Source organism: Malus domestica, chromosome 08, assembly GCF_042453785.1.
Source record: "Malus domestica chromosome 08, GDT2T_hap1".
NCBI classification, from domain to species: Eukaryota; Viridiplantae; Streptophyta; class Magnoliopsida; order Rosales; family Rosaceae; genus Malus; species Malus domestica.
In genome coordinates this window covers 29,145,792-29,171,768 of record NC_091668.1, presented here as the reverse complement: position 1 = coordinate 29,171,768, position 25,977 = coordinate 29,145,792, and the positions used below count along the sequence as shown (strand labels likewise).

At 39.5% G+C, this 25,977-nt stretch overlaps 3 protein-coding genes across 5 annotated transcripts in view; all 3 read left to right on the top strand.

The window, feature by feature from the left end:
- Positions 1-23,403, top strand: part of LOC103441893 (disease resistance protein RPV1-like) — a 30,514-nt gene extending 7,111 nt beyond the window's left edge. Inside the window, exons 8-11 of the mRNA XM_070826089.1 lie at positions 21,529-21,583; positions 21,764-22,048; positions 22,897-22,965; positions 23,141-23,403. The gene's annotated coding sequence lies outside the window, so the exon portion shown is untranslated. The remainder of the gene's footprint in view (positions 1-21,528; positions 21,584-21,763; positions 22,049-22,896; positions 22,966-23,140) is intronic.
- Positions 7,597-20,127, top strand: LOC103441926 (disease resistance protein RPV1). Of its 3 annotated transcripts, XM_070826086.1 has the most exons (14): positions 7,597-7,998; positions 8,106-8,185; positions 8,421-8,489; positions 8,705-8,766; positions 9,335-9,500; positions 9,779-9,889; positions 9,981-10,288; positions 11,141-11,295; positions 11,846-12,014; positions 13,269-13,760; positions 13,938-15,483; positions 15,801-16,088; positions 16,192-18,767; positions 19,990-20,127. In XM_070826086.1, exons 7-13 carry the CDS (start codon positions 10,221-10,223, stop codon positions 18,349-18,351), a joined length of 4,878 nt encoding a protein of 1,625 aa, XP_070682187.1. In that variant the 5' UTR covers positions 7,597-7,998; positions 8,106-8,185; positions 8,421-8,489; positions 8,705-8,766; positions 9,335-9,500; positions 9,779-9,889; positions 9,981-10,220; the 3' UTR covers positions 18,352-18,767; positions 19,990-20,127. The 3 variants fall into 3 exon arrangements, with proteins under 3 accessions (XP_070682187.1, XP_070682186.1, XP_070682188.1); XM_070826085.1 differs by lacking the exons at positions 7,597-7,998; positions 8,106-8,185; positions 8,421-8,489; ... (2 more) ...; positions 9,779-9,889; positions 9,981-10,288 and having other exon boundaries at positions 11,037-11,295; XM_070826087.1 differs by lacking the exons at positions 7,597-7,998; positions 8,106-8,185; positions 8,421-8,489; ... (2 more) ...; positions 9,779-9,889; positions 9,981-10,288 and having other exon boundaries at positions 11,037-11,295; positions 11,425-12,014.
- LOC139198161 (phosphatidylinositol 4-phosphate 5-kinase 7-like) lies at positions 9,240-10,220 on the top strand. The gene is made up of 3 exons (XM_070826429.1): positions 9,240-9,500; positions 9,779-9,889; positions 9,981-10,220. Exons 1-3 carry the CDS (start codon positions 9,240-9,242, stop codon positions 10,218-10,220), a joined length of 612 nt encoding a protein of 203 aa, XP_070682530.1.
- Positions 23,404-25,977: the final 2,574 nt, after the last annotated feature.

Sequence of the window (25,977 nt, the reverse complement as noted above, 5' to 3'; positions counted from 1 at the left end):
AACCTCTGTCCCGTAGTCACATCTTCGAACCGGAGCGTCAGTCGGCCTTCTTTGCACATGTCCAAATCACCGGAGCCGATTTTCTCTCATCTTTCCTACAATTTCGGCTACTCCTACTTTACCTCGGATATCCTCATTCCCAATCTTATCCTTTCTCGTGTGCCCACACATCCCACGAAGCATCCTCATCTCCGCTACACCCATTTTGTGTACGTGTTGATGCTTCACCGCCCAACATTCTGTGCCATACAACATCGCTGGCCTTATTGCCGTCCTATAAAATTTTCCCTTGAGCTTCAGTGGCCTACGACGGTCACACAACACGCCGGATGCACTCTTACACTTCATCCATCCAGCTCGTATTCTATGGTTGAGATCTCCATCTAATTCTCCGTTCTCTTGCAAGATAGATCCTAGGTAGCGAAAACGGTCGCTTTTTGTGATCTTCGCTAGATTGCTCCGGTCATTAGTGTGGATAAGTATATAAATGGATAGAGATAGGAAAGCAAACACAAGATGTACGTGGTTCACCCAGATTGGCTACATCCACGGAATAGAAGAGTTCTCATTAATTGTGAAGGGTTTACACAAGTACATAGGTTCAAACTCTCCTTTAGTGAGTACAAGTGAATGATTTAGTACAAATGACATTAGGAAATATTGTGGGAGAATGATCTCGTAATCACGAAACTTCTAAGTATCGGAGTGTGGTGTCGTCTTGACTTGCCTTATCTGTCTCATAGGTAGATGTGGCATCTTCTCTGGAAGTACTCTTCCTCCATCCAGGGGTGGTATCTTTAACTGGTGGAGATGCACAAGGTAATGTATCAATTTCACTTGAAGCTTACTTGTAGTTTCAGGCTTGGTCAAGCGCGATACAAACCATGTAGTAGGAGTCCCCCAAGTCGCCGAGCTAGGGGGTCTACTGAAAGAGGTGACAGACAAGGTAAGCAATCAGAGCTCCGACTGATTGTTCACCTTCTCCCCATCTTGCAGCAGCATGAAGGATAAAGAGAAGAAAAATGAGAAGAGATGATATGAGATACTTTTGCTTTTGAAGAAGTAACTTTCCACAGGCTTATTCTTGAACTGAGCTGGAGGGTTTTCTGGTTTCCTCCAGAGTATAAGGCCGACTAAAGAATTTGAGGGTCAAAACAAGTCCATCAAATCTAGAGTACGTTCCACCCTGCTGATATGGGATACTTTTGCTTTTGACAGAGTAATGGATGTATCGGCACATGTGCTGTTACGCTTGTCTCCACATGCTTCCTTGTATCCTTCGCACTTGCCCTATCTGTTCCTCAAGCAGATGCGGAATCTTCCCTGGAAACATAAGATGTTGAAGATGAGTACTCGAGAGCAATGCCAGGTAAGTAATCAGGTAAGGGGTTCCAGGCAGTCAGTTCCTGGCTGGAAGCTTGATTCCAAGTGCTGATTGATTGCTCTCTTTCTCCTTGTCTTGCAGGTAAAAACAAGGCCAAAGGAAAAGACAGGGAAAAAGCATGATATGGGATACTCTTGCTTTTAACCCTGATGATATGAGATATTCTTGCTCTAGTATAGCTTGTTTGCAGAGGTATTATCGGGGGGAAAGAAAGCTGAATATTTCGAAAGGCTTCGTTGGGAGTGCCCTCTCAGATATGATGAAGGGTTGAGCATTTTTGCAGGTCTGCTTGTCCGTTGGGGATGGAGGTCGACATATATAGGAGTCTCCCTAACAACAAGTAGTAATGCTATTCCTTTACCCTGCTTGGTCATAGCACGGTAGTGGGAGCTGTCAGTTTCACATGTTTTAACTCTGTCAGAGCACTTTGAAAAAGCGGTCTGTGGTATCTGGCTCTCGAGATTCGGAGAACGATGCCTCTTCGATTTTTGAGAAAGCAATCATGCTGAGGGTCTGGCTCTCGAGATTCGGAGAGCAGTGTCTCTTCGATTTTTGAGGAAGTAATCATGTTGGGAGTCTGGCTCTCGAGATTCGGAGGGCGGTGCCTCTTCGATTTTGGAGGTTGACACACAGGGACTTTCCAATTATCCAGCAATGGTACTGTTCCTTTACCCTCTCTTCGATTTTGAGAAAGTAGTCATGTTGGGAGTCTGGCTCTCGAGATTTGGAGGACGGTGCCTCTTCGATTTTGGAGCAAGCAATCTTGTTGGGAGTGTTTTCTCGAATGTGAGTAAAGGTTGGGCATGTTTGCTAGTCTACCTTGCCACGAAGCACAGAGGTTGACACACATGGACTTTCCAATTATCCAGCAGTGGTACTGTTCCTTTACCCTTGTGGGTAATAATATGGTAGCTAGACCTTCAAAATTTATGTGTCTAAACTTTGTTAGTGCTGTTTCTTTGCTATTCTTTTACCTTTCTTTGTCAGAGCGATGTAGTGGGAGCTGCAAGCTTCACGTGCTCAGCTTTGGCAGAGAACTTTGGCAAAGTTATCTGTGGTACCCATGAGCTATTGTTGCGTGTGGGAAGTGGGTGATTGAACAGTAAGATTCATGTGCTTTCTACTTCACCAGAAGTCTTCGACAGAATGCCCATAATTTCTGCAAAGCTGAGTGTGCTTGTGACAGGTGCTGACAAGGCTAGAAAAGTAGGTGCCTCTTCGATTTCTGAGATCGGCCCTCGTGGTCTCTGAGCAGCCCAGCTTTTGAGAAAGCGAGCGCCTCTTCGATTGATTCGGAGAACGATGCCTCATCGATTTTTGAGAAAGCAATCATGCTGGGGGTCTGGCTCTCGAAGATTCGGGGAGCAGTGTCTCTTCGATTTTTAAGAAAGTAATCATGTTGGGAGTCTGGCTCTCGAGATTCGGAGGGCGGTGCCTCTTCGATTTTGGAGCAAGCAATCTTGTTGGGAGTGTTTTCCCGAATGTGAGTAAAGGTTGGGCATGTTTGCTAGTCTACCTTGCCACGAAGCACAGAGGTTGACACACAGGGACTTTCCAATTATCCAGCAATGGTACTGTTCCTTTACCCTCTCTTCGATTTTTAAGAAAGTAGTCATGTTGGGAGTCTGGCTCTCGAGATTCGGAGGACGGTGCCTCTTCGATTTTGGAGCAAGCAATCTTATTGGGAGTGTTTTCTCGAATGTGAGTAAAGGTTGGGCATGTTTGCTAGTCTACCTTGCCACGAAGCACAGAGGTTGACACACCGGGACTTTCCAATTATCCAGCAGTGGTACTGTTCCTTTACCCTTGTGGGTAATAATATGGTAGCTAGACCTTCAAAATTTATGGGTCTAAACTTTGTTAGTGCTGTTTCTTTGCTATTCTTTTACCCTTCTTGGTCAGAGCGATGTAGTGGGAGCTGCAAGCTTCACGTGCTCAACTTTGGCAGAGAACTTTGGCAAAGTTATCTGTGGTACCCATGAGCTATTGTTGCGTGTGGGAAGTGGGTGATGCTGACAAGGCTGGAAAAGTAGGTGCCTCTTCGATTTCTGAGATCGGCCCTCGTGGTCTCTGGGGAGCCCAGCTTTTGAGAAAGCGAGCGCCTCTTCGATTTCTGAGATCGGCCTTCGTGGTCTTTGAGCAGCCCAACTTTTGAGAAAGCAAACGCCTCTTCGATTTCTGAGATCAACCCTCGTGATCTCTAAGCAGCCCAGCTTTTGAGAAAGCAAACGCCTCTTCGATTTCTGAGCAGGCGCCTCTTCGATTTCTGAAGCTCCGTCGAGTGCAGATTTTTATAGGGGCTGGCATTAAGTTCCAAAGCACACTTGAATCTCCACCAGTAGAAGCTTCATTCTTGCACTTCTAAGATCTTGATTTGTCCGACCTCTTCTCTCTTCAACACCTTTGAAAATGTCTGGCCCCTCCGACCGTCGTTTTGACTTGAACCTTGTTGAAGAGGCAGCCCCGCCTTCTCCAGACAACATATGGCGCCCATCCTTCGTCTCCCCTACTGGTCCTCTTACCGTTGGGGATTCCGTGATGAAGAATGATATGACCGCTGCGGTGGTGGCCAGGAACCTTCTCACTCCCAAAGATAACAAACTACTTTCCAAACGGTCTGATGAGTTAGCTGTTAAGGATTCGCTGACTCTCAGTGTTCAGTGTGCAGGTTCTGTGTCTAATATGGCCCAACGCCTATTTGCTCGAACCCGCCAAGTTGAATCATTGGCGGCTGAAGTGATGAGTCTCAAACAGGAGATTAGAGGGCTCAAGCATGAGAATAAACAGTTGCACCGGCTCGCACATGACTATGCTACAAACATGAAGAGGAAGCTTGACCAGATGAAGGAAACTGATGGTCAAGTTTTACTTGATCATCAGAGATTTGTGGGTTTGTTCCAAAGGCATTTATTGCCTTCGTCTTCTGGGGCTGTACCGCATAACGAAGCTCCAAATGATCAACCTTTGATGCCTCCTCCTTCTAGGGTTCTGTCCAGTACTGAGGCTCCAAATGATCCCCCTCCGGTGCCTTCTCTTTCTGGGGCTCTACCAACTGCTGAGACTTCTCCTAAGCAACCTTTGTGAAGGCTCCCTCTTGTGTGTTTATTTTGACTCATGTATATGTACATATTTGTAGCTTATCGGGGATATCAATAAATAAGCTTTCCCTCATTTCAACGTATTGTGTTAAATACACCAAAGCCTTCTTCGCTAAGTTCTTTGAATTTTCTTTTGTTGAAGGTTTCTGAGTGGAGCATGTAGGTTGGGGTAGTGTTCCCTTAATTTTCCGAATGAGGAAAACTTCTCGGTTGGAGACTTGGAAAATCCAAGTCACTGAATGGGATCGGCTATATGAATCTTAGAACGCCATTGTGCTCGATCCTGTGTCATGTCCTTCGTTAGATCCAAGTACTCTAAGTCTTTTCTTAGTCTCTTCCAAAGTTTTCCTAGGTCTTCCTCTACCCCTTCGGCCCTGAACCTCTGTCTCATAGTCGCATCTTCTAATCGGAGCGTCAGTAGGCCTTCTTTGCACATGTCCAAACCACCGTAACCGATTTTCTCTCATCTTTCCTTCAATTTCGGCTACTCCTACTTTACCCCGGATATCCTCATTCCTAATCTTATCCTTTCTCGTGTGCCCACACATCCAACGAAGCATCCTCATCTCCGCTACACCCATTTTGTGTACGTGTTGATGTTTCACCGCCCAACATTCTGTGCCATACAGCATCGCCGGCCTTATTGCCGTCCTATAAAATTTTCCCTTGAGCTTCAGTGGCATACGACGGTCACATAACACGCCGGATACACTCTTCCACTTCATCCATCCAGCTTGTATTCTATGGTTGAGATCTCCATCTAATTCTCCGTTCTTTTGCAAGATAGATCCTAGGTAACGAAAACGGTCGCTCTTTGGTATTTCTTGATCTCCGATCCTCACCCCTAACTCGTTTTGGCCTCCATTTGCACTGAACTTGCACTCCATATATTCTGTCTTTGATCGGCTTAGGCGAAGACCTTTAGATTCCAACACTTCTCTCCAAAGGTTAAGCTTTGCATTTACCCCTTCCTGAGTTTCATCTATCAACACTATATCGTCTGCGAAAAGCATACACCAAGGAGTATCATCTTGAATATGTCCTGTTAACTCATCCATTACCAATGCAAAAAGGTAAGGACTTAAGGATGAGCCTTGATGTAATCCTACAGTTATGGGAAAGCTTTCGGTTTGTCCTTCATGAGTTCTTACGGCAGTCTTTGCTCCTTCATACATATCCTTTATAGCTTGGATATATGCTACTCGTACTCCTTTCTTCTCTAAAATCCTCCAAAGAATGTCTCTTGGGACCCTATCATACGCTTTTTCCAAATCTATAAAGACCATGTGTAAATCCTTTTTCCCATCTCTATATCTTTCCATTAATCTTCGTAAGAGATAGATTGCCTCCATGGTTGAGCGCCCTGGCATGAACCCGAATTGGTTGTCCGAAACCCGTGTCTCTTGCCTCAATCTATGCTCAATGACTCTCTCCCAGAGCTTCATTGTATGACTCATTAGCTTAATACCCCTATAGTTCATGCAATTTTGTACGTCGCCCTTATTCTTGTAGATAGGCACCAAAGTGCTCGTTCGCCACTCATTTGGCATCTTCTTCGTTTTCAAAATCCTATTGAAAAGGTCAGTGAGCCATGTTATACCTGTCTCTCCCAAAAGTTTCCACACTTCGATTGGTATATCGTCTGGGCGTATTGCTTTTTTATGCTTCATCTTCTTCAAAGCGATAAGTTCTTGTCCTATTACAATCTTGATTGCCATGATTCTATCTCCTACCCTCTTGACATCTACAACATCTTGTACCAAGGTCTTGTCCACGATGATGCCAACACCGTTTCTCGTTCTATTTGTGCCCGAATACCAAAGTTTAAACCCTGAGTTTTCTAGATCCTTTGCCTTACTACCAACCCACTTAGTTTCTTGTAGGCACATAATATTTATCCTTCTCCTCACCATAACTTCCACTACTTCCATAGATTTTCCCGTTAAGGTTCCTATATTCCACGTTCCTAAACGCATTTTGCTCTCTTAAACTCTACCCTTCTGTCCTAGCTTCTTCACCCTCCCCCGTCTAATAGGATCAAAGTACTTCTTTTGTGTGTCCCGGGTAAAGTTGATAGGAGCATATGCTCCCAAACAACTTTGAGTGGAGTCGTTCGAAAAGAAGTTTCTATGGCCCCCTTGCTCATTTAACACTGCATCCGGGTGCCGATGGAGATACAGCGACCCTTGCTCACTTATCACTGTGCTCGGGCCACACAGCGCGCCACTTACTGGTGACGCCCTAGCTTTAGCGCGATTTTGTTCTGGATTCATTTTCATAAGGATTCGACGTGATCATGGAGTGCCGGCTGTCGACTACCTGACGCCCTCCCCCTCCTCCTTTATCCGGGCTTGGGACCGGCCATGTAAGACATGGGCGGAGTTAACAAATACACATAAATATTAAAGAGCAACATGCCATGTTGAACAAAACAAATGATTGATCAACTTAAAGAGTGTCTGGGAATGCTTCGGTAAGGCTAAAAGTGTTTCTAGATACCAAAATTTGAGCAGAAATAGCTAAAAGTGCTATTGAATAGAATTAAATTGAAGTCTATTGATCCTGCAATTTAATTCTATTCAATAGCACTTTTAGCTATTTCTGCTCAAATTTTGGTATCTAGAAACACTTTTAGCCTTACCGAAGCATTCCCAGACACTCTTTAAGTTGATCAATCATTTGTTTTGTTCAACATGGCATGTTGCTCTTTAATATTTATGTGTATTTGTTAAAAATTGAATCAATTGATTAGGATGAGAAATTCAGTTTCGGGTTTTGTTCCACAAGGACCCTGGTTGGTCATTTATATCTGTGTGTGAATTTTGCAGTGAAATTAAGGAGAGGATTAAGAAGACCAAGTAAAGAAGAGGCGTGGTTTTGCAATCTATGACTGCGACTGTGACAGCTTTTTGAGGTTCGTTTTGGCGTCATTATCCCCATGTGAGCAAATCCATGCTCAGAAATCAGAGATGAGAGCCCCAAGACCGTTGCCTACACCACCGTCTCAGAAAACCTGAACCCAGATCTCGCGAGATTCAGGCTCCACACGAGCGGATCCAAAGGCCAAACCTCCAATCTTGGAGTCGACACGCCCAGAGGTAAAAATTTCTCATCCTCTCTCTTCAATTTCATATATGTTGTTAGATTAAAGGGGAAAATATGAGAACAAACTCATGCACTGAATCATGATTGATAATTTAAAATGTGCATTTCTTTCGAATGTGAGGCAGGTTTGGGTTTGGCAAAGTAAGTAATTTTTTTCGAAAGTTGAGATATTAGTATCTATCATTGATGATTGGTTTTGAAGTTAAAAGTTCACAGTAGTTTGCTTTTGTTTGATATCAGGCAAAGCCTGGAGTAATTTTCTGGTATACGTTTGCTTGTGTTTGATATCACCCATATAACATTATTCTATGGTTTGTTTTTTAAATGAATTAGGAGATTTCGAAGGTCTATTTATTTGTTTCATTTCTCTCATTTTGAGTCTTCTTCTGTCCGTATGTTCTTTGTTCCAAGGTGAGTTGGCTGTTTTCTTTTTTCTGTGGTTTTATTTGTTGTTTTCAATTTGTTAATCTGTGACTGCGTTGATTCACCGTCTTCACTTCACCATTTGTTGTTTTCAGTTTGTGAATGTCTTCACTGCACCATTTGCATAATTCACTGATGTCTTCACTGCACCATTTACGTAATCCAGTAATCACCGGTAAGAACAATAAATGTAAAACATCACCGGCATTCGCTAAAATTTGGTGCATATATTGATGGGATACTGATAAATGTAGACGTCTGTGTTGTTAATTTCTTAATGGTTCAGTTACTTTAATTTATTTGTTCATTATGTCGTTGATTCGTAATTTTTCACTACAAGAAAGTGATTTCGCGTTTTTTTTTTTTTCACATTTCAATATCATTATAACAAAAACTCGTATTCTTCCCAGGAGAAACATTCACTGATGTTGTTGGGAGCCCTTACTGTGTGGTGCCAGAAGTACTACGGAAGCACTATGGTGAGTTATTTTCTTGTAATAAATTTAGCTTTTTTTTAGTGTTTTTTTTTTGCTCCTATTTTAGATTGTGCTAGCCATTTTGTTTGAAATTTTGTTTGCTTTTTGGTGAGTTATGAGGGGCGAAATTTTGTTTGCTTAGAACGTATATCTGCTTCTTTTGCTATGCAAAAATTGGCGGTGTTGCTAAGTTTATGATTCTTTTATTGCATTTGCAGACGATAAACCATATTGAGAGTGGAGGAATCAACTTCTTTTGAGCTCAATTTTTACCAACTTGGTACACAATATGGAAATTCATGGACTCTTTTACTTGGTTCAAGCTCTAATAGGTTAAGCATTTGGGAATAATAGTAACGAACAATTGAAGATGTTACCTATGGAGGGGGAGTTTGGGTTCCCACATGCGGGTTACTTCTTTGAAATTAAACTATTATTGGTCCATGTCCTAATAGCTAAGCTCAAGCATTTGGAAGCACTAAAAATAGACTAGCAGATAATAGCTCTATCACTAGAAGGCCTAATCGACTTATTTCCTTTTGGTAATGTGCTTGTCGTGCATGCAATTTACATGGTTGGCCTCCGTAATTGTGATATTTGTGGAGAATCTGCAAATATAGAACTTTAAAAATGACTATGTTTCTGTTAAATCTGTAAATCTGATTCATTTATGTTTTGACCTAATTTCTTGTTTAATTGGAGTCATATTCAAATGTGTTCAAGTTTAATTGGAATCATACATGTCTTAACCATATGGACATTGTATGGTCGCAAGTTTATGTTTCTGCTGTATCTGCCCAAATAAGCAATTGGATCTCTTTCTGCCTGATGAAACTTTCGCGTTTCAGGAATTTAAGGGAGATGTTTAAATTAGATGCAGCAGAGTACATGATGTCCGTTTGTGGTGACAATGGTTTACGAGAGATTTCTTCACCGGGGAAAAGTGGCAGTATTTTCTATATTTCTCATGATGATAGATTTTTCTTCAAGACTTTAAGAAAAACTGAACTGAAGGTTTGATTGAACTCATGCAAACTTCTACGCTACATACACACACACGATAACTTCTTTGTACTCAAAATTCCTGTCGTGCCAAGCCGTTTAATGACCCTTTATATTCCTTTTGCTTCTTACTCAAACAGAATGATCAATCAGCTCCATATGAGGACTTAGATTTTGCTTTTCTCAATTTTATTTTTAGCTTTATCTTCGGCAACTAACTTATCTCATCCAAGTTTGGGAAGGATGTTAAGGAATTATGAATCATTTTCTTTTTCCCAATTCATATGCAGGTTATGCTGAAGATGCTGCCTAGATATTATAACCATGTAGACGAACATGAAAACACTCTCATCACAAAAAAATTTGGGCTCCATTGGATAACGTTAAAAGGTGGAAAAAAGGTATTGAGCAACTTATCACTCTACCAGATTGCAGTTCTTCATTGGATGTCGCCTCGGTTGGTGTGACTTATTCTAAATGCATTGTTTTTAGGAACGGTTTATGGTCATGGGGAATATGTTTTGCACTGAATTACGAATTCATCGCCATTATGATTTGAAGGGTTCAACTATTGGAAGATGTACAGACAAAGATAAAATTGATGAGAATACCACATTGAAAGATCTCGATCTGAAATTTGAATTTCATATGGACAAACTGTTGCGATGGCAAGTGCCTTTGCCCATGAGCGGTAGGTCTCGAGTTCGAGACTTGGGAGCAGCCTCTCCATAAATGGGGGTAAGGCTAGCCGACATTCACCTCTCCCAGACCCTGCGTAAAGCGGGAGCCTTGTGCACTGGGTACGACCTTTTTTTATTACATTTTAGAAAAGGTATTAGTGATTACCTGTGAGTGATTTTCATTAGCATCCTTCTGGAATAACTTTTTTTTTTCGGTTACAATCTCTCTGGAATAACTTCATTGATCATAAGATTAATAAACTTATGCAATATAACATACTCGGTCCGAGGTCTAATTCTCCAAAACCACTTGCAATAGAATCTAACCCTTAGATATATGTCCTGCATTAGTTTCTTCTTCCAGTCCTCTGCATCCTATCTTTGGATTATGACCTGTAAAGCTTGCCTTGAGGAAGAGCCAAGCCGGTTGGAGGGATATTTCAACCTCACCAGTAAATTTGTATCATGCATCTTGGTACCTAGAAACTGTGTAGTCCCTGGAAATCAATTCTTTGCCTTGTTGATTTGTAAGTTAAAATGCTTCAAATCTCCTGTGGTTGATTAGTTTATTTACTTTCAACGTTAAGACAGGAAACGTAAAACATGTTCCAAATGCTATTAGTCAGTTCAATAAGCTTTAAGTCAATTTTAGATTTCCAATCAAAATGGATTTGATATAAGAATTCTATTACGTTTCTGCAATTTATGTTGTTGTTTTTCATTTATAAGTTATAACACTACTTTTCAGTACTATATTTTGTTCTTCCGTTAACAGGCTTGATAATCTGATGAAGTCTCAACGCTTTATGTGGATCTACAATCAATAATACATTGTGCGATCACATCTCGTAGATTTGGTGCTTATCGATTATGCATGTGTCCCCAAAAAGATAATGTTAATAAGAATTGGCCGAGTAAGCTCTTCCACATTTTAATCATCTCTTGGAATCTTTCCTCCTCTTTGTTTTGCAGACAAATATCACTAGACTGCATGTTTCTACAATCTCAGCAAATTATCGATTATAGCCTTCTGTTGGGTCTACATTTTAGAGCTCCCGAGGATCTGAAGGGATTTTCACAACCTCCTCCTACAATGCACAACCATGAGAGTTTACCTGCTGATGATGGTAAGCATCTCTTTCTGATTACAAATACTTTTCAAATGAACTTGTATTTGTTTTACGTATGTTCTGATTTCTTTTCTATTTGGTGATGCAAATAGTTTTCCGATTAATGATTTCTTTCCCTGGAAACAGTAAAGTCATACACTCAGAATAAACGCAGAAAAAGGACTGTAGGAAAAGAAAATCTGAGCAATTATTGACAACTCGGCAGCTGGCCTAGTTCTTATTACAATTTAAGACTTCAGTACTGGTCGACATTTTGGGATTTGGAACATCCTCACGCCACTAAGGGGGTGGAACATGGATCCTTACCATGTTATTGACATCTAGGCGGCCGACTAGCGCCTAGTGTCTTTTGGAATCTTGATTTTCATTACTTTGAAATGGCACGCACTTGGAAGAATGAAGAAATGGGAAAGAAACATAATGAAAATGACATTGAATGGAACAATGTTGTCTTTCCCTCCAGCCATGCTTTTAATACCAACCGAATTCCCTTATCTCCTCGCATTTTACGTATTTCATATTTGAACTTATATTCCAATTTGAATAGGTGTGACTTTGCAAGGGGAGCTTTTGATTCCTCCTAAAGGTCTTCTACTGGTAACCCATGAACCTGGCTCTGTCAGTACTGCACCAGGTCCTCACATCAGAGGAAGTCCGTTGAAAGCTTATTCTCTCGGTGACAAAGAAGTCAATCTCTTGCTCCCTGGTACAGGAAGGTACTTCTATTGTTTGTACTTTTACACTTACTATTCGCACTTTTGCGCTCGGATATATTTTGAAGTTTGACACCATAAGCGTTTGGATCTTCTGTTACGTTCATATGAGTGAAACGACACCCTATTCAAACTTGGATCTCTTTCTCCATGACCACTCCCATTCGAACTTTGAACAACCAAAAAAACGATCTTTGAAATAAAATTATAATTTGGTACCAAATTTTAAACTTACTACAATATGATTGGTAATTTTAAAAATTAGGCATAATAAATGACGTATGAAAGCATCATCTTAAACAAAAATGCTATTCTTACCACTTATTTATACTATCATTTGTATAATCTTTCTAATAAAAAATAATTCACATGGGTTGGCGATTCCTATCTCTATTAGAAATAATACAAATGATGGTAAAAATACGTGATAAACATAGCATTATATGTCTTGTCCAAAATTATTAAGAGAAGACGAGAGAATGACCGTTGAATAGTGAATGGTCATGGGCCAAGGCCTTATACTTTTCCAAACCACACCAGTGTGAGTGTGCATTTTAGCCCATTCTACAAAGTGAAATTTGAACATCTCTTCGCCCAGCGCAATTCTTTGTTGGAAGAAGATGGGAAAAAAATCATAATGTTGTAAAATCGACGGTGTGTGCAATGGAATAAATAAACAAGACACAAAATTTAAAAGGTTTCTCTACAGTCAGTGTGACTGGAGTATGTCCTCGGAGTAGCAGTGATGCTTTCGTTTATAATATGAAGTAATAAGATTACAAAGATAATTTTCTCCATTATGTCCTCCCTTTTTATTCTCTCTACCGTGTGCCTTGTGGCTTCTCTCTTCTTTCTTCTTTCTTTTCTCTCTTTTCAGCCGTAAGGCTTTGTGTTTTTGTGTGTGATTTTATATGAAAGGATGAGGCAGTAAGTGAATTAGTGGACAAACATGTAAAGTTGTAGTGGGTTGACCATCCAGACATTGAATGGCTTATAAGATTACAACACATAAAGTATTCCTTCCTTTTCCCTTTTCTAGCATCACTTTTTGACCGACACCGGTCTTTCTTGGAAGAAAATGCGAAGAACATAAAGCATTCTTTCCTATTTCCCTTTTTGAGCATCTCGCTGGCACCGTTATTTCTTGGAAGAAGATGCAAAAAACATAACTTTTTTTACTTTTCCTCCAATTTGTAGATCAATCTAGTATTTCTGTTCTTAAATTCCTCTTCATCTTTGATGCTCATCGGTGACCAGGTGCGATCGATCAATGGTTGCTTTTTCTTCTTCTGGCCCTCAATGGAAATACGAAGTGTTCATCAATTTCAGAGGGGAAGACACTCGCAAAGGCTTTGTCAGCCATCTTTACAGAGCTCTGCGTCAGAAAACAATCAACATCTTCATCGATGCCCAAGAGCTCGGAAAAGGAGACCGCCTTTCCGAGCTCCTGACAGCGATTCGAGAGTCAAGGCTTTCGATTGTTGTTTTCTCTCAAAACTATGCTTCTTCCACTTGGTGCTTGAAAGAACTCGTGGAAATCTTGAAATGCAAGGATACCAAGGAACCGATTGTACTCCCCATTTTCTACGAAGTTGATCCGTCTGATGTTCGTAAACTCAAGAGAAAATTCGCGGAAGCTTTTGATCAGCACGATCACGATTCTAACGTCGAAATGGAAGAGGTTCAGAGCTGGAGATCCGCTCTTACAACTGCCACCAGTTTATCCGGCTGGGATTCGCGAAACTATGAGTAAATTTTAATTTGTTTTAGTTTCCTATTAATTTTGAGATTTTTGTAGGGTTTAGGGGTTATTGTTTTAAGCTTTTAGTTTTCATTTTTTTTTAACTAGCAGATGAAAACTTGTTATTTGGTGTTGTTATTATATATATATATATATATATATTTTTTTTTTTTTTAATTTGACAGGGAGGATGCAAAGCTTATAGAGGAAATTGTGGAAGATGTTTTTAGAAAATTGAGGCACATCTCATCAACACCATGCAAAGATAATGGCTTGGTTGAAATGGATTCTCATATGCACGAAATGCATTTACGATTACAACCTGGTCCTCCTGGGGTGGAGTTGGGTGATGTTCGCATTGTAGGAATATGGGGTATGGGTGGTTTAGGCAAAACAACCATCGCTAGAGCTGTTTACGACGAAATCGCTTGTCGATTTGAAGCTTGTTGCTTTCTTGAAAATGTCAAGGTGGGTTTCAGGAAGCATGGCGAACAACATATGCAGACACAACTTCTATCTAGTATCTCGGGAAAAAAGGTGGAGAGTTTCGACATATTGAAAAATGGTTTCCAGGTGATGTTAAAAAGCCTTGGTCACAAAAAAGTTCTTCTTGTTGTTGATGATGTAGACAAATTAGCTCAAATTGAAGCCTTACTCGGAAAGGAACATTCTTTTGGTGGGGGAAGTAGAATCATTATAACAACTAGAGATTGGCAATTACTAAGCGGAGCTAATGCAATATATAGCCCCAAAGTTTTCAATGATCCTGGGGTGGAGTTGGGTGATGTTCGCATTGTAGGAATATGGGGTATGGGTGGTTTAGGCAAAACAACCATCGCTAGAGCTGTTTACGACGAAATCGCTTATCGATTTGAAGCTTGTTGCTTTCTTGAAAATGTCAAGGTGGGTTTCATGAAGCATGGTGAACTAGATATGCAGACACAACTTCTATCTTGTATCTCGGGCAACAAGGTGGAGAATTTCGACATATTGAAAAATGGTTTCCAGGTGATGTTAAAAAGGCTTGGTCACAAAAAAGTTCTTGTTGTTGTTGATGATGTAGACAAATTAGCTCAAATTGAAGCCTTACTCGGAAAGGAACATTCTTTTGGTGGTGGAAGTAGAATCATTATAACGACTAGAGATGCACACTTACTAAGCGGAGCTGATGCGATATATGGGCCCAAGATTTTAAGTGATGATGGAGCTCTGGAACTCTTTAGGTGGTACGCCTTCAGAACGAACCAACCCACCAAAGATTATGATGATCTTACGTGGTGTGCCGTAAAATATGCTCAGGGTCTACCATTAGCACTCAAAGTCTTGGGAGCTTTTCTTCATAACAAAACTGTACGCGAGTGGGAAGATGTGTTAGAAAAAATAAGGAAAATCCCACGAAGGGAAATTCATGATGTGCTTAAAACAAGTTTTGATGGACTAGATGACACAGAGAAGGACATCTTTCTAGATATTGCATGTTTCTTTAAAGGAATGGATAAAGAAATGGCAATTGAAATTCTGGATGGTTGTGGTTTGTATCCTCATCCTGGTATAAGAGTTCTAATTGAGCGAGCTCTCATAACTGTCTCAGTGTGGGGGAGACTGGAGATGCATGATTCACTACAAGAAATGGGTCGGGAAATAGTTCGCCAACAATCTATCATAGAGCCAGGGAGACGAAGCAGGTTGTGCAGTTATGAAGATGTTTGTCATGTGCTAACTCAAAATACGGTGAGAAATCATTTTCTTATGCAATGTTTGGTAGAAAGCTTCAACTTTTGACCAAAATCTATTTCTTTGGCCCATTCGGTAACGATTTTTGTTTACAATTTTTAATTTTTACTTTTGATTTTTTTAATAAATGAAAATTGAAACGATTACCAAACAAGTTATGTGTTTTCGATTTTCAGACTTCTAAAAAAAATAATTAAAACAAAAGTTAAAAACTGAAAACTAAATGATTATAAAACCGCTCCTTAAGAAACAAACATTAACTTCATAATCTAAACAAAGGTTCTCTGTTTTTTCCTTCACTTTGATTTGCATAGGGTACAAAAGCAGTTGAAAGCATAGACCTGCGGTGGTCGAAGTCAGATGAGGTATCCATAAATGCTGAAGCTTTTGATAGTATGATTCAACTAAGACTTCTCAGGATCTGTCATTCTTATGGCAAACAACCCCTGATTGGGCACTTAAAGTTTCTTTCTCGTGAGTTGAGGTATCTCTCCTGGGCTGGATACCCCCTTATGTCTTTGCCATCCAACTTTCAATTCAAAAATCTTGTTGACCTTGACATGCAATTTAGTCGCATTAAACGACTTTGGGAAGGAACGCAGGTACCTACAATCACCATTTACATGTATATGTTTCTTTTAAATGTTTGGGTTCTGATTGAGATGTCTTATTAAGTGATGCATGTTTTCATGAATGTTTTAATAGACGCTGGGAAAGTTGAAATTCATCAATTTAAGCAATTGTAAACTCCTTGAAGAAACCCCTGACTTTACAAAGGTGCCAAATCTTGAGAGGCTAATTTTTGAAAGTTGTAGAAAGTTGGTTGAGGTTCACCCATGTATTTTGACTCTTACCAACCTTGTTTGCTTGGATCTGAGGGGGTGCTACAATCTTAGGATTCTACCCAGCAGCATTCGTATGCAATCTCTTGAAACCCTTGATCTTACTGGGTGCTCGAATCTTGGGATGTTTCCAGAGATTTTAGAAGATATGAAGGAAATATCAGGGCTTGATTTATCCGGGTCAAAAATTAAAGAACTGCCCTCGTCAATTAATAATCTCACGGGGTTGAGATATTTGAACCTAAAAGATTGCATGGAACTCAAGAGCCTTCCAAGCATTTGTATGAGATCTCTCAACACCCTTGATCTTTCTGGTTGCTGGAGTCTTGAGATGTTTCCAGATATTTTAGAAGTTATGGAGGAACTACCAAAGCTTAATTTATCCGGGTCAAAAATTAAAGAACTGCCCTCGTCAATTGATAATCTCACGGGGTTGAGATATTTGAACCTAAAAGATTGCAAGGAACTCAAGAGTCTTCCAAGCGTCATTCATATGAAATCTCTCATAACCCTTGATCTTTCTGGCTGCTCGAGTCTTGAGATGTTTCCAGAGATTTTTGAAGTTATGGAGAAATTAAAAGAGCTTAATTTATCCGGATCAAAACTTAAAGAACTGCCCTCGTCAATTAATAATCTCACAGGATTGAGATTTTTGAACCTAAGTGGTTGCAAGGAACTCAAGAGTCTTCCAAGCGTCATTCATATGAGATCTCTCACAACCCTTGATCTTTCTGGCTGCTCGAGTCTTGAGATGTTTCCAGAGATTTTCCAAGTTATGGCGATACTATCAGAGCTTAATTTATCCGGATCAAAACTTAAAGAACTGCCCTCATCAGTTAATATTCTCACGGGATTGGGATTTTTGAGCCTAAAAGATTGCAAGGAACTCAAGAGTCTTCCAAGCGTCATTCACATGAGATCTCTCAAAACCCTTGATCTTTCTGGCTGCTCGAGTCTTGAGATGTTTCCAGAGATTTTTGAAGGTATGGAGAAATTAGAAGAGCTTAATTTATCCGAATCAAAACTTAAAGAACTGTCATCGTCAATTAATAATCTCACGGGGTTGAGATTTTTGAACCTAAGTGGTTGCAAGGAACTCAAGAGTCTTCCAAGCATCATTCATATGAAATCTCTCATAACCCTTGATCTTTCTGGCTGCTCGAGTCTTGAGATGTTTCCAGAGATTTTTGAAGTTATGGAGAAATTAAAAGAGCTTAATTTTTCCGGATCAAAACTTAAAGAACTGCCCTTGTCAATTAATAATCTCACGGGATTGAGATTTTTGAGCCTAAAAGATTGCAAGGAACTCAAGAGTCTTCCAAGCGTCATTCATATGAGATCTCTCAAAACCCTTGATCTTTCTGGCTGCTCGAGTCCTGAGATGTTTCTAGAGATTTTTGAAGGTATGGAGAAATTGGAAGAGCTTAATTTATCCGGATCAAAACTTAAAGAACTTTCTTCGTCAATTAATAATCTCGCGGGGTTGAGATATTTGATACTTAAAGATTGCAAGGAACTCAAGAGTTTTTCAAGCGTCATTCATATGAGATCTCTCAAAACCCTTGATCTTTCTGGCTGCTCGAGTCTTGAAATGTTTCCAAAGATTTTAGAAGTTATGAAGGAATTACATGAGCTTAATTTATCCGGATCAAACCTTAAAGAACTGCCCTCGTCAATTAATAATCTCACGGGGTTGAGATTTTTGAACCTAAGTGGTTGCAAGGAACTCAAGAGTCTTCCAAGTGTCATTCATATGAAATCTCTCATAACCCTTGATCTTTCTGGCTGCTCGAGTCTTGAGATGTTTCCAGAGATTTTTGAAGTTATGGAGAAATTTAAAGAGCTTAATTTATCCGGATCAAAACTTAAAGAACTGCCCTCGTCAATTAATAATCTCACAGGATTGAGATTTTTGGACCTAAGTGGTTGCAAGGAACTCAAGAGTCTTCCAAGCGTCATTCATATGAGATCTCTCAAAACCCTTGATCTTTCTGGCTGCTCGAGTCTTGAGATGGATTTTTGAAGGTATGGAGAGATTAGAAGAGCTTAATTTATCCGGATCAAAACTTAAAGAACTGTCATCGTCAATTAATAATCTCATGGGGTTGAGATATTTGAAACTTAAGGATTGCAAGGAACTCAAGAGTCTTCATATGAGATCTCTCATAACCCTTGATCTTTCTGGCTGCTCGAGTCTTGAGATGTTTCCAAGTTATGGTGATACTATCAGCGCTTAATTTATCCGGATCAAAACTTAAAGAACTGCCCTCGTCAATTAATAATCTCACGGGGTTGAGATTTTTGAACCTAAGAGGTTGCAAGGAACTCAAGAGTTTTCCAAGCGTCATTCATATGAGATCTCTCACAACCCTTGATCTTTCTGGCTGCTCGAGTCTTGAGATGTTTCCAGAGATTTCCAGTTGCAAATTTGGGTGAAAGGTAGTTTGCATTTCCTTTTATCTTAACATTTCTATATCTGCAAATTACAGTGGATTAGCCCTCTGAATTTGTGTAAATGAAGTCTTTCTCGCCAATTGAAACTGAGTTTGCATTTTCAGCAAAGCGAACATCATTCACCCCGCGACATAACAGTGAATCCGTTTTCCATTCCAATCAAGCCATTTTTTTCACTTGATGAGATGTTGAGCAATTTGTTAAAAATATCATCTACAATCAACTCAGTAAATTCGATTTTGATTTAATTACGTTTCTGCCATTGTCTGTGCGTGGGTTGTGCTTCACCCAAAAGAGCCGGTTGGGTTATTGCTTTTGGGGCTGAAGGGTGGGGGCGTGATTATGGGGGAGAGGAGAGGGGGCTGGGTGCAGAAGATCTGATCTCGTGATTTGGGGGAGAGAGGAGAGGGGGTTGGATGCAGAGATTTGGGGGCGTGGTTTTGGGATTTTGGGGAGAGAGGAGAGGGGTTTGGTCACAGAGAGTGGGTGCATGATTTGGGGGATTGTATCTGTCATTCCTCACGAAATGGCAGCTTCCCTTCTCAACCCAATTTATGCGGGTCTTTCTCTCCCCTCCCTCTTCTTCTTCTCCATCAAAACCCTAATTTCCCCAATCCGATCTGTACTATTTCTCAATACACCCACCTCCCCTCTCAAGTCTCTAGCTTTAGCCAGCAGCAACCCAAATCCTCACACGGGCAGCCCACCCGAACCCATCACCATCCATCCCCATCTTCACCGCCTACACCACTGGTTCCCTGACCCACCGTCCCTCCACTGCCTCTGCACCCAAACCAACGTGCAAATGCACTCTCTTGCTTTGTTTTTGGAACTCGTTTTTAAATTTGATATCTTTTTTGCAGCTGCTGGAAAGAGGCCTAATCAACTTATTTCCTTTTGGTAATGTGCTTGTTGTACCTGCATTTTACATGGTTGGCCTCCGTAATTGTGATATTTGTGGAGAATCTGCAGATATAGAACTTTAAAAATGACGCTGTTTCTGTTAAATCTGTAAATTTGATTCATTTATATTTCGACCTAATTTCTTGTTTAATTGGAGTCATATTCAAATGTGTTCAAGTTTAATTGGCGTCATACATGTCTTGACCATATGGAACATTGTATTGTTGCAAGTTTATGTTTCCGCTGTATCTGCACAAATAAGCAATTGGATCTCTATCTGCCTGATGAAACTTTCGCATTTCAGGAATTTAAGGGAGAGGTTTAAATTAGATGCAGCAGCGTACATGATGTCCATTTGTGGCGACGATGGTTTACGAGAAATTTCTTCTCCGGGGAAAAGTGGCAGTATTTTCTATATTTCTCATGATGATAGATTTTTCATCAAGACTTTAAGAAAAACTCAACTGAAGTTTTGAACTCATGCAAACTTCTACGCTACATACGCACTCAAAATTCCTGTCGTGCCAAGCCGGTTAATTACCCTTTATATTCCTTTTGCTTCTTACTCAAACAGAATGATCAATCAGCTCCATGTAAGGACTTAGATTTTGCTTTTCTCTGTTTATTTTATTTTTAGCTTTATCTTTGGCAACTAATGTATCTCGTCCAAGTTTGGGAAGGATGTTGAAAGGAATTATGAATCATTTTCTTTTACCCAATTCATTTGCAGGTTATGCTGAAGATGCTGCCTAGATATTAAACCATGTAGACGAACATGAAAACACTCTCATCACAAAAAAATTTGGGCTCCATCGGATAACGTTAAAAGGTGGGAAAAAAAGGTATTGAGCTACTTATCACTCTCCCAGTTTGCAGTTCTGCATTGGATGTCGCCTCAGTTGGTGTGACTTGTTCTAAATGCATTGTTTTGAGGTACGTTTATGGTCATGGGGAGTATGTTTTGCACTGAATTACAAATTCATCGCCGTTATGATTTTAAGGGTTCAACTATTGGATGACGTACAGATAAAGATGAAATTGATGAGAATACCACATTGAAAGATCTCGATCTGAAATTTGAATTTCATATGGACAAACTGTTGCGAGGAGAACTTTTTAAGTAAGTCCTTGTGGGTTTTATTTGTTGAGGTTTTTTTTTTAATTTCATTTATTACGTTTTAGAAAAGGTATTAGTGATTACCTGTGAGTGATTTTTATTCGTTTTTAAATTTGATATCTTTTTTGCCGCTGCTGGAAAGATGTCGCATGAAAATTTCTCTTTTGGGAGTTATGGAGGAGATGGTGAGGAAGAACAGAGTATTCAGCAGCTGAGGTTCAAAGCTGCTTGGCTTTCTTTCTCAAGTGTGTCATCAAGGAAGAAGATGGTCAGTTAGTTCTCTATTTTTCGAGAAAAAAATATAGTATTATGATTTGAAGATTTTGAGCTTATGAATTCATATTTTGCATAAACCAAATGAACCCAAGATCCAGTTTCCGAAATCTTCAGGACCTGTAGAAGAGGAAAGGCCATTGAGATTATTCTTAGTGCATGCTGAAACAGAATCTCAACAAAACATTACGCTGTTGATTTAATCATCAATTATAGTGTTGTGGTCTGAATTCTTTCTTAATAAATTTAGCTGGTATTTTACACATATTTAGATCTGTACGTGCATCATTTGTTTTTGAGGTCTCTCTAATCCCATAGGTTTTTTTTTTTTTTTTTTGCCAAATCCTTTCAGTAAATTAGCATGTCAAATTCATAGGAATTTAGGAATTAATGCACGCTTGTTGATCTTTTCTTGAAAGCATATTCACTGAGTACACGAACTGCATAATACAGGCTTAGGAAGATATCAGAATTTATGTTTGGGAATGAGACTCTTGCCAAAAGAGAGGTAATTGTCTTATATCGTCTTCTCTCATTGTGTTTATATTTATTCTTCTCTCATTACTCTTTAATATTTATGTGTATTTGTTAAAAATTGAATCAATTGATTAGAATGAGAAATTCAGTTTCGGGTTTTGTTCCACAAGGACCCTGGTTGGTCATTTATATCTGTGTGTGAATTTTGCAGTGAAATAAAGGAGAGGATTAAGAAGACCAAGTAAAGAAGAGGCGTGGTTTTGCAATCTATGACTGCGACTGTGACAAAGCTTTTTGAGGGGTTGGGTTTGTTCGTTTTGGTGTCATCGTCCCCATCTGAGCAAATCCATGCTCAGAAATCAGAGATGAGAGCCCCAAGACCGTTGACTAGACCGCCGTCTAAGAAAAGCTGGGCCTAGATCTCGCAAGAGATTCAAGCTCCACACAAGCGGATCCAAAGGCCAAACCTCCAATCTTGGAGTCGACACACCCAGAGGTAAAAATTTCTCATCCTCTCTCGTCAATTTCATATATGTAGTTAGATTAAAAGGGAAAGTATGAGAACAAACTCATGCACTGAATCATGATTGATAATTTAAAATGTGCATTTCTTTTGAATGTGAGGCAGGTTTGGGTTTGGCAAAGTAAGTAATTTTTTTCAGAAGTTGAGATATTAGTATCTATCATTGATGATTGATTTTGAAGTTAAAAGTTCACAGTAGTTTGCTTTTGTTTGATGTCAGGCAAAGCCTTGAGTAATTTTCTGTTATATGTTTGCTTTTGTTTGATATCACCCATATAACATTATTCTATGGTTTGTTTTTTAAATGAATTAGGAGATTTAGAAGGTCTATTTATTTGTTTCATCTCTCTTATTTTGAGTCTTCTTCTGTCCGTATGTTCTTTGTTCCAAGGTCAGTTGGCTTTTTTCTTTTTCTGTGGTTTTATTTGTTGTTTTGAATATTTTAATCTGTGACTGCGCTGATTCACCGTCTTCACTGCACCATTTGTTTGTTTTCAATTTGTTATTGTCTTCACTGCACCATTTGCATAATTCACTGATGTCTTCACTGCACCGTTTGTGGAATCCAGTAATCACCTGTAAGAACAATAAATGTAAAACATCACCAGCATTCTCTAAAATTTGGTGCATATATCGATGGGATACTGATAAATGTAAACATCTGTGTTGTTAATTTCTTAATGGTTCAGTTACTTTAATTTATTTATTCATTATGTTGTTGATTCGTAATTTATCGCTACAAGAAAGTGATTTTGTGTTTTTTTTTTTTTTTTGTCACATTTCAATATCTGAATTATAACAAAAACCCGTATTCTTCCCAGGAGAAACATTCACTGATGTTGTTGGGAGCCGTTACTGTGTGGTGGCAGAAGTACTACGGAAGCACTATGGTGAGTTATTTTCTTATAATAAATTTAGCTTTTTTTTAGGTTTTGTTGCTCCTATTTTAGATTGTGTCAGCCACTTTGTTTGAAATTTTGTTTGCTTAGAACGTATATCTGCTTCTTTTGCTATGCAAAAATTGGCGGTGTTGCTAAGTTTCTGATTCGTTTATTGCATTTGTAGACGATAAACCATATTAAGAGTGGAGGAATCAACTTCTTTTGAGTTGGTCACGTTGGAGTACATTTTTACCAACTTGGTACACAATAAGGAAATTCATGGACTCTTTTACTTGCCCCTTGTGAATTTGTCTTTGTTAATTACTTAAACAAATTTTTCAACCCGCCGCTGTGCAGTAATGGATGCTTTTGTAAAATAGGAGTTATATTTTGAACAAACTCTTTGTATGTATATAATATCGGTGTAGATGGTGAAACTTTTAACAACTGCTATATGTTTTATGTAAATAGCTTTTACATATTAGTTCGCTTTATTTGCTAAGGAATAGCATTCTTATCAAGCTACATTTGGTAGTCTTGCTCTCGGTCAGAGTGTTGGGCGGGACGGAATCCGATGTCGCCACCAAGGAGCTTCCCACCAAGGAGCTTCAGATTCAGATTGACTCCACCGAGTTTCTGAAGTTGGAGAGGGACATTCTTCGGGAAATCGTCGTCGGCTTGGATGTCGCTGCCAAGCAGTGGCGAAGCCAGGAATTTTCAAAGGAAGGGGCGAAATTTAAAAGAGTAAAAGGCTCCAAAAAAATATAACAACCAAATCCTTTTATATGGTGGAAAATTTAAATGTCGTTCATAATGTATCAATACAAACAAGTTACAATTGTTGTCGGCGATGTTTAATGTCATAAAAACGTTGCACAATAAGTTTATTATCAATAGAAGAAAAATATCTCTCTTACTGTAAACAACAAAGCTATCACTCAACCATTGATCTTCTTTTTTGTTACACAATGGTATTTTGAGAATACTTATAGCAAAAAAACTCTCTTAACTGAAGCGGTATCAACCAATAATACCAAAGTCAAGACCAAAGTATTGAAACTCGTCCTTTTGTAGTTTTCCTCTGCAACCCATTCCTTTTTCCTTTTATTTTAAATCAACTAGGCCCAAGTTTTGGGCCAACACCATGACTGCAGCAGCTAGGACCTCATTCTTACTTTTTTGTTTTTTTTAAGCTTCTAGTTTAAAATTAGGATAGCCCAGCGCCTATCCCATTTGCTCATGCCTTCACACACCAGCGCCGCCGATTTTTCCTTTGAGCTTCAAACCCCACCTGTGTTCGAGATCTGCGAGGTGCAGGGGTTCGAAGAGGGGAGAACAGGTCATGAGTTTATGTTCTGGTGGCTGAAATTCTTCTTCCTCCTCTAAGATTATTGGAACTTTGTCCCTCACGGCGCTGCAAGTTTTCCGACGTGACCAGAGGGGCGGACCGTCGTTCCCAGGCTTAATTTTCGACGAGGGGAGGGGCGATCGCCCCTCCTTGCTCCCATATAGCTTCGCCAGTGCTGCCAAGTCCGTTGGCTTCTCTGAATTGCGGCAAGATCGTCTATAGTTGTCGTCGCCTCCAATGACCCCACTTTCCCTCCTCCCTCGTCGGTCTTCATTCACACAACCTTTCTCATCGCTCCTCCTCCATCAGCACGTGTCATAAGTTGGCAGCCATATCAACGCAAATGTGAAACTCATTGTTCGTATGTCATCATTTAACATAGATTTTTGGCCAAATTGGATTGTTCATCCCCGTGGTCATAGGAAACTTGCATGATGACCCCCGTGGTGAAAAAATTAGGAATTAAACCCCTGTTGCCTAGAATGTAAGCAAATTTAATCCAAAAGTAAGATTTCTGTTAAAGGACTGTTAAAAGTAGAGGTAAAACTGTATTTTCAGTTCCAATTGATATTGAATTGGGGCTTTTTTTATTTGAAAAATTAAGCATTATTTATTTTGTTAATTGTTACAAAAAAAATTATTTTTTTCAATGTCAATTGGAACTGAAAATACAGTTTTACCCATACTTTTAACAGTCCTTTAACAGAAATCTTACTTTTGGACTAAATTTGCTAACATTCTTGACCATAGGGGTTTAATTCCTAGTTTTTTTCACCACGGGAGTCATCATGCAAGTTTACTATGACCACGGGGATGAATAATCCAATTTGGCCCAGATTTTTTTACGATTGTATGAAATTGAAATTAAATAATAGTAAATTTATGAGGTTAAAACGTTTTAAAGATCGATGAAAGACATTGTAATTGAGTACCCAATCCTAAGGAGTAAAATATAATTTACCCTAAAATTTATTTGTTTTACCAAGTGTTTTGGCCATTTAAGTTTATGTGACGATGACGAATGAATAGTCCATTGATGCTGCGCATCCCATTAGTGTCAAGTATTTTATAGCTGGAATTTCGCTAAGGTCAGTCATTCATGCACACGTGGACGTTCGAGTTTAGATCTCATCCAGGACAATTTTAGAAAAACCTCTACATGCCCGACTGAACCGTACAACTTTTAAAATTTAATATTTAATTAACTATCAAATAAAAGTAGGTCATAAGTTCCTTAATGCTAAAGAATAAAAACGGATTTCAATCCTTTTTCAAATCAAAGACAAAATACAATTTTTTCTATGTACTCAGAACATGAACCGGTACACCACATTATAACACGTGTGGTATCAACTCGTGTTCCGGGCACTAACAAATCTCTCCCCACTTGCGAAGGAAAGTGGCCAAATCTTTAAAAACCACAGACGCCACAGGTATGCAATCAACTGCCGAGTGGTGACTGACTACAAGTCAAACAATTAAGTGTGTTGAGGTGCTGAAGAACATAGGGAGTACATTTGGATGAAATCATGAAAGGGGGATTGGAATCGCTCACGTTCGAAAACAAAAACCCCACAAACAACATTGCAACTGGTTGCCGGATAAGCCTAGCGGAGTTCCTGGCAATCTAAATAATACACGATGAATGCCGCGACTTTGACAGTTGGAGAACC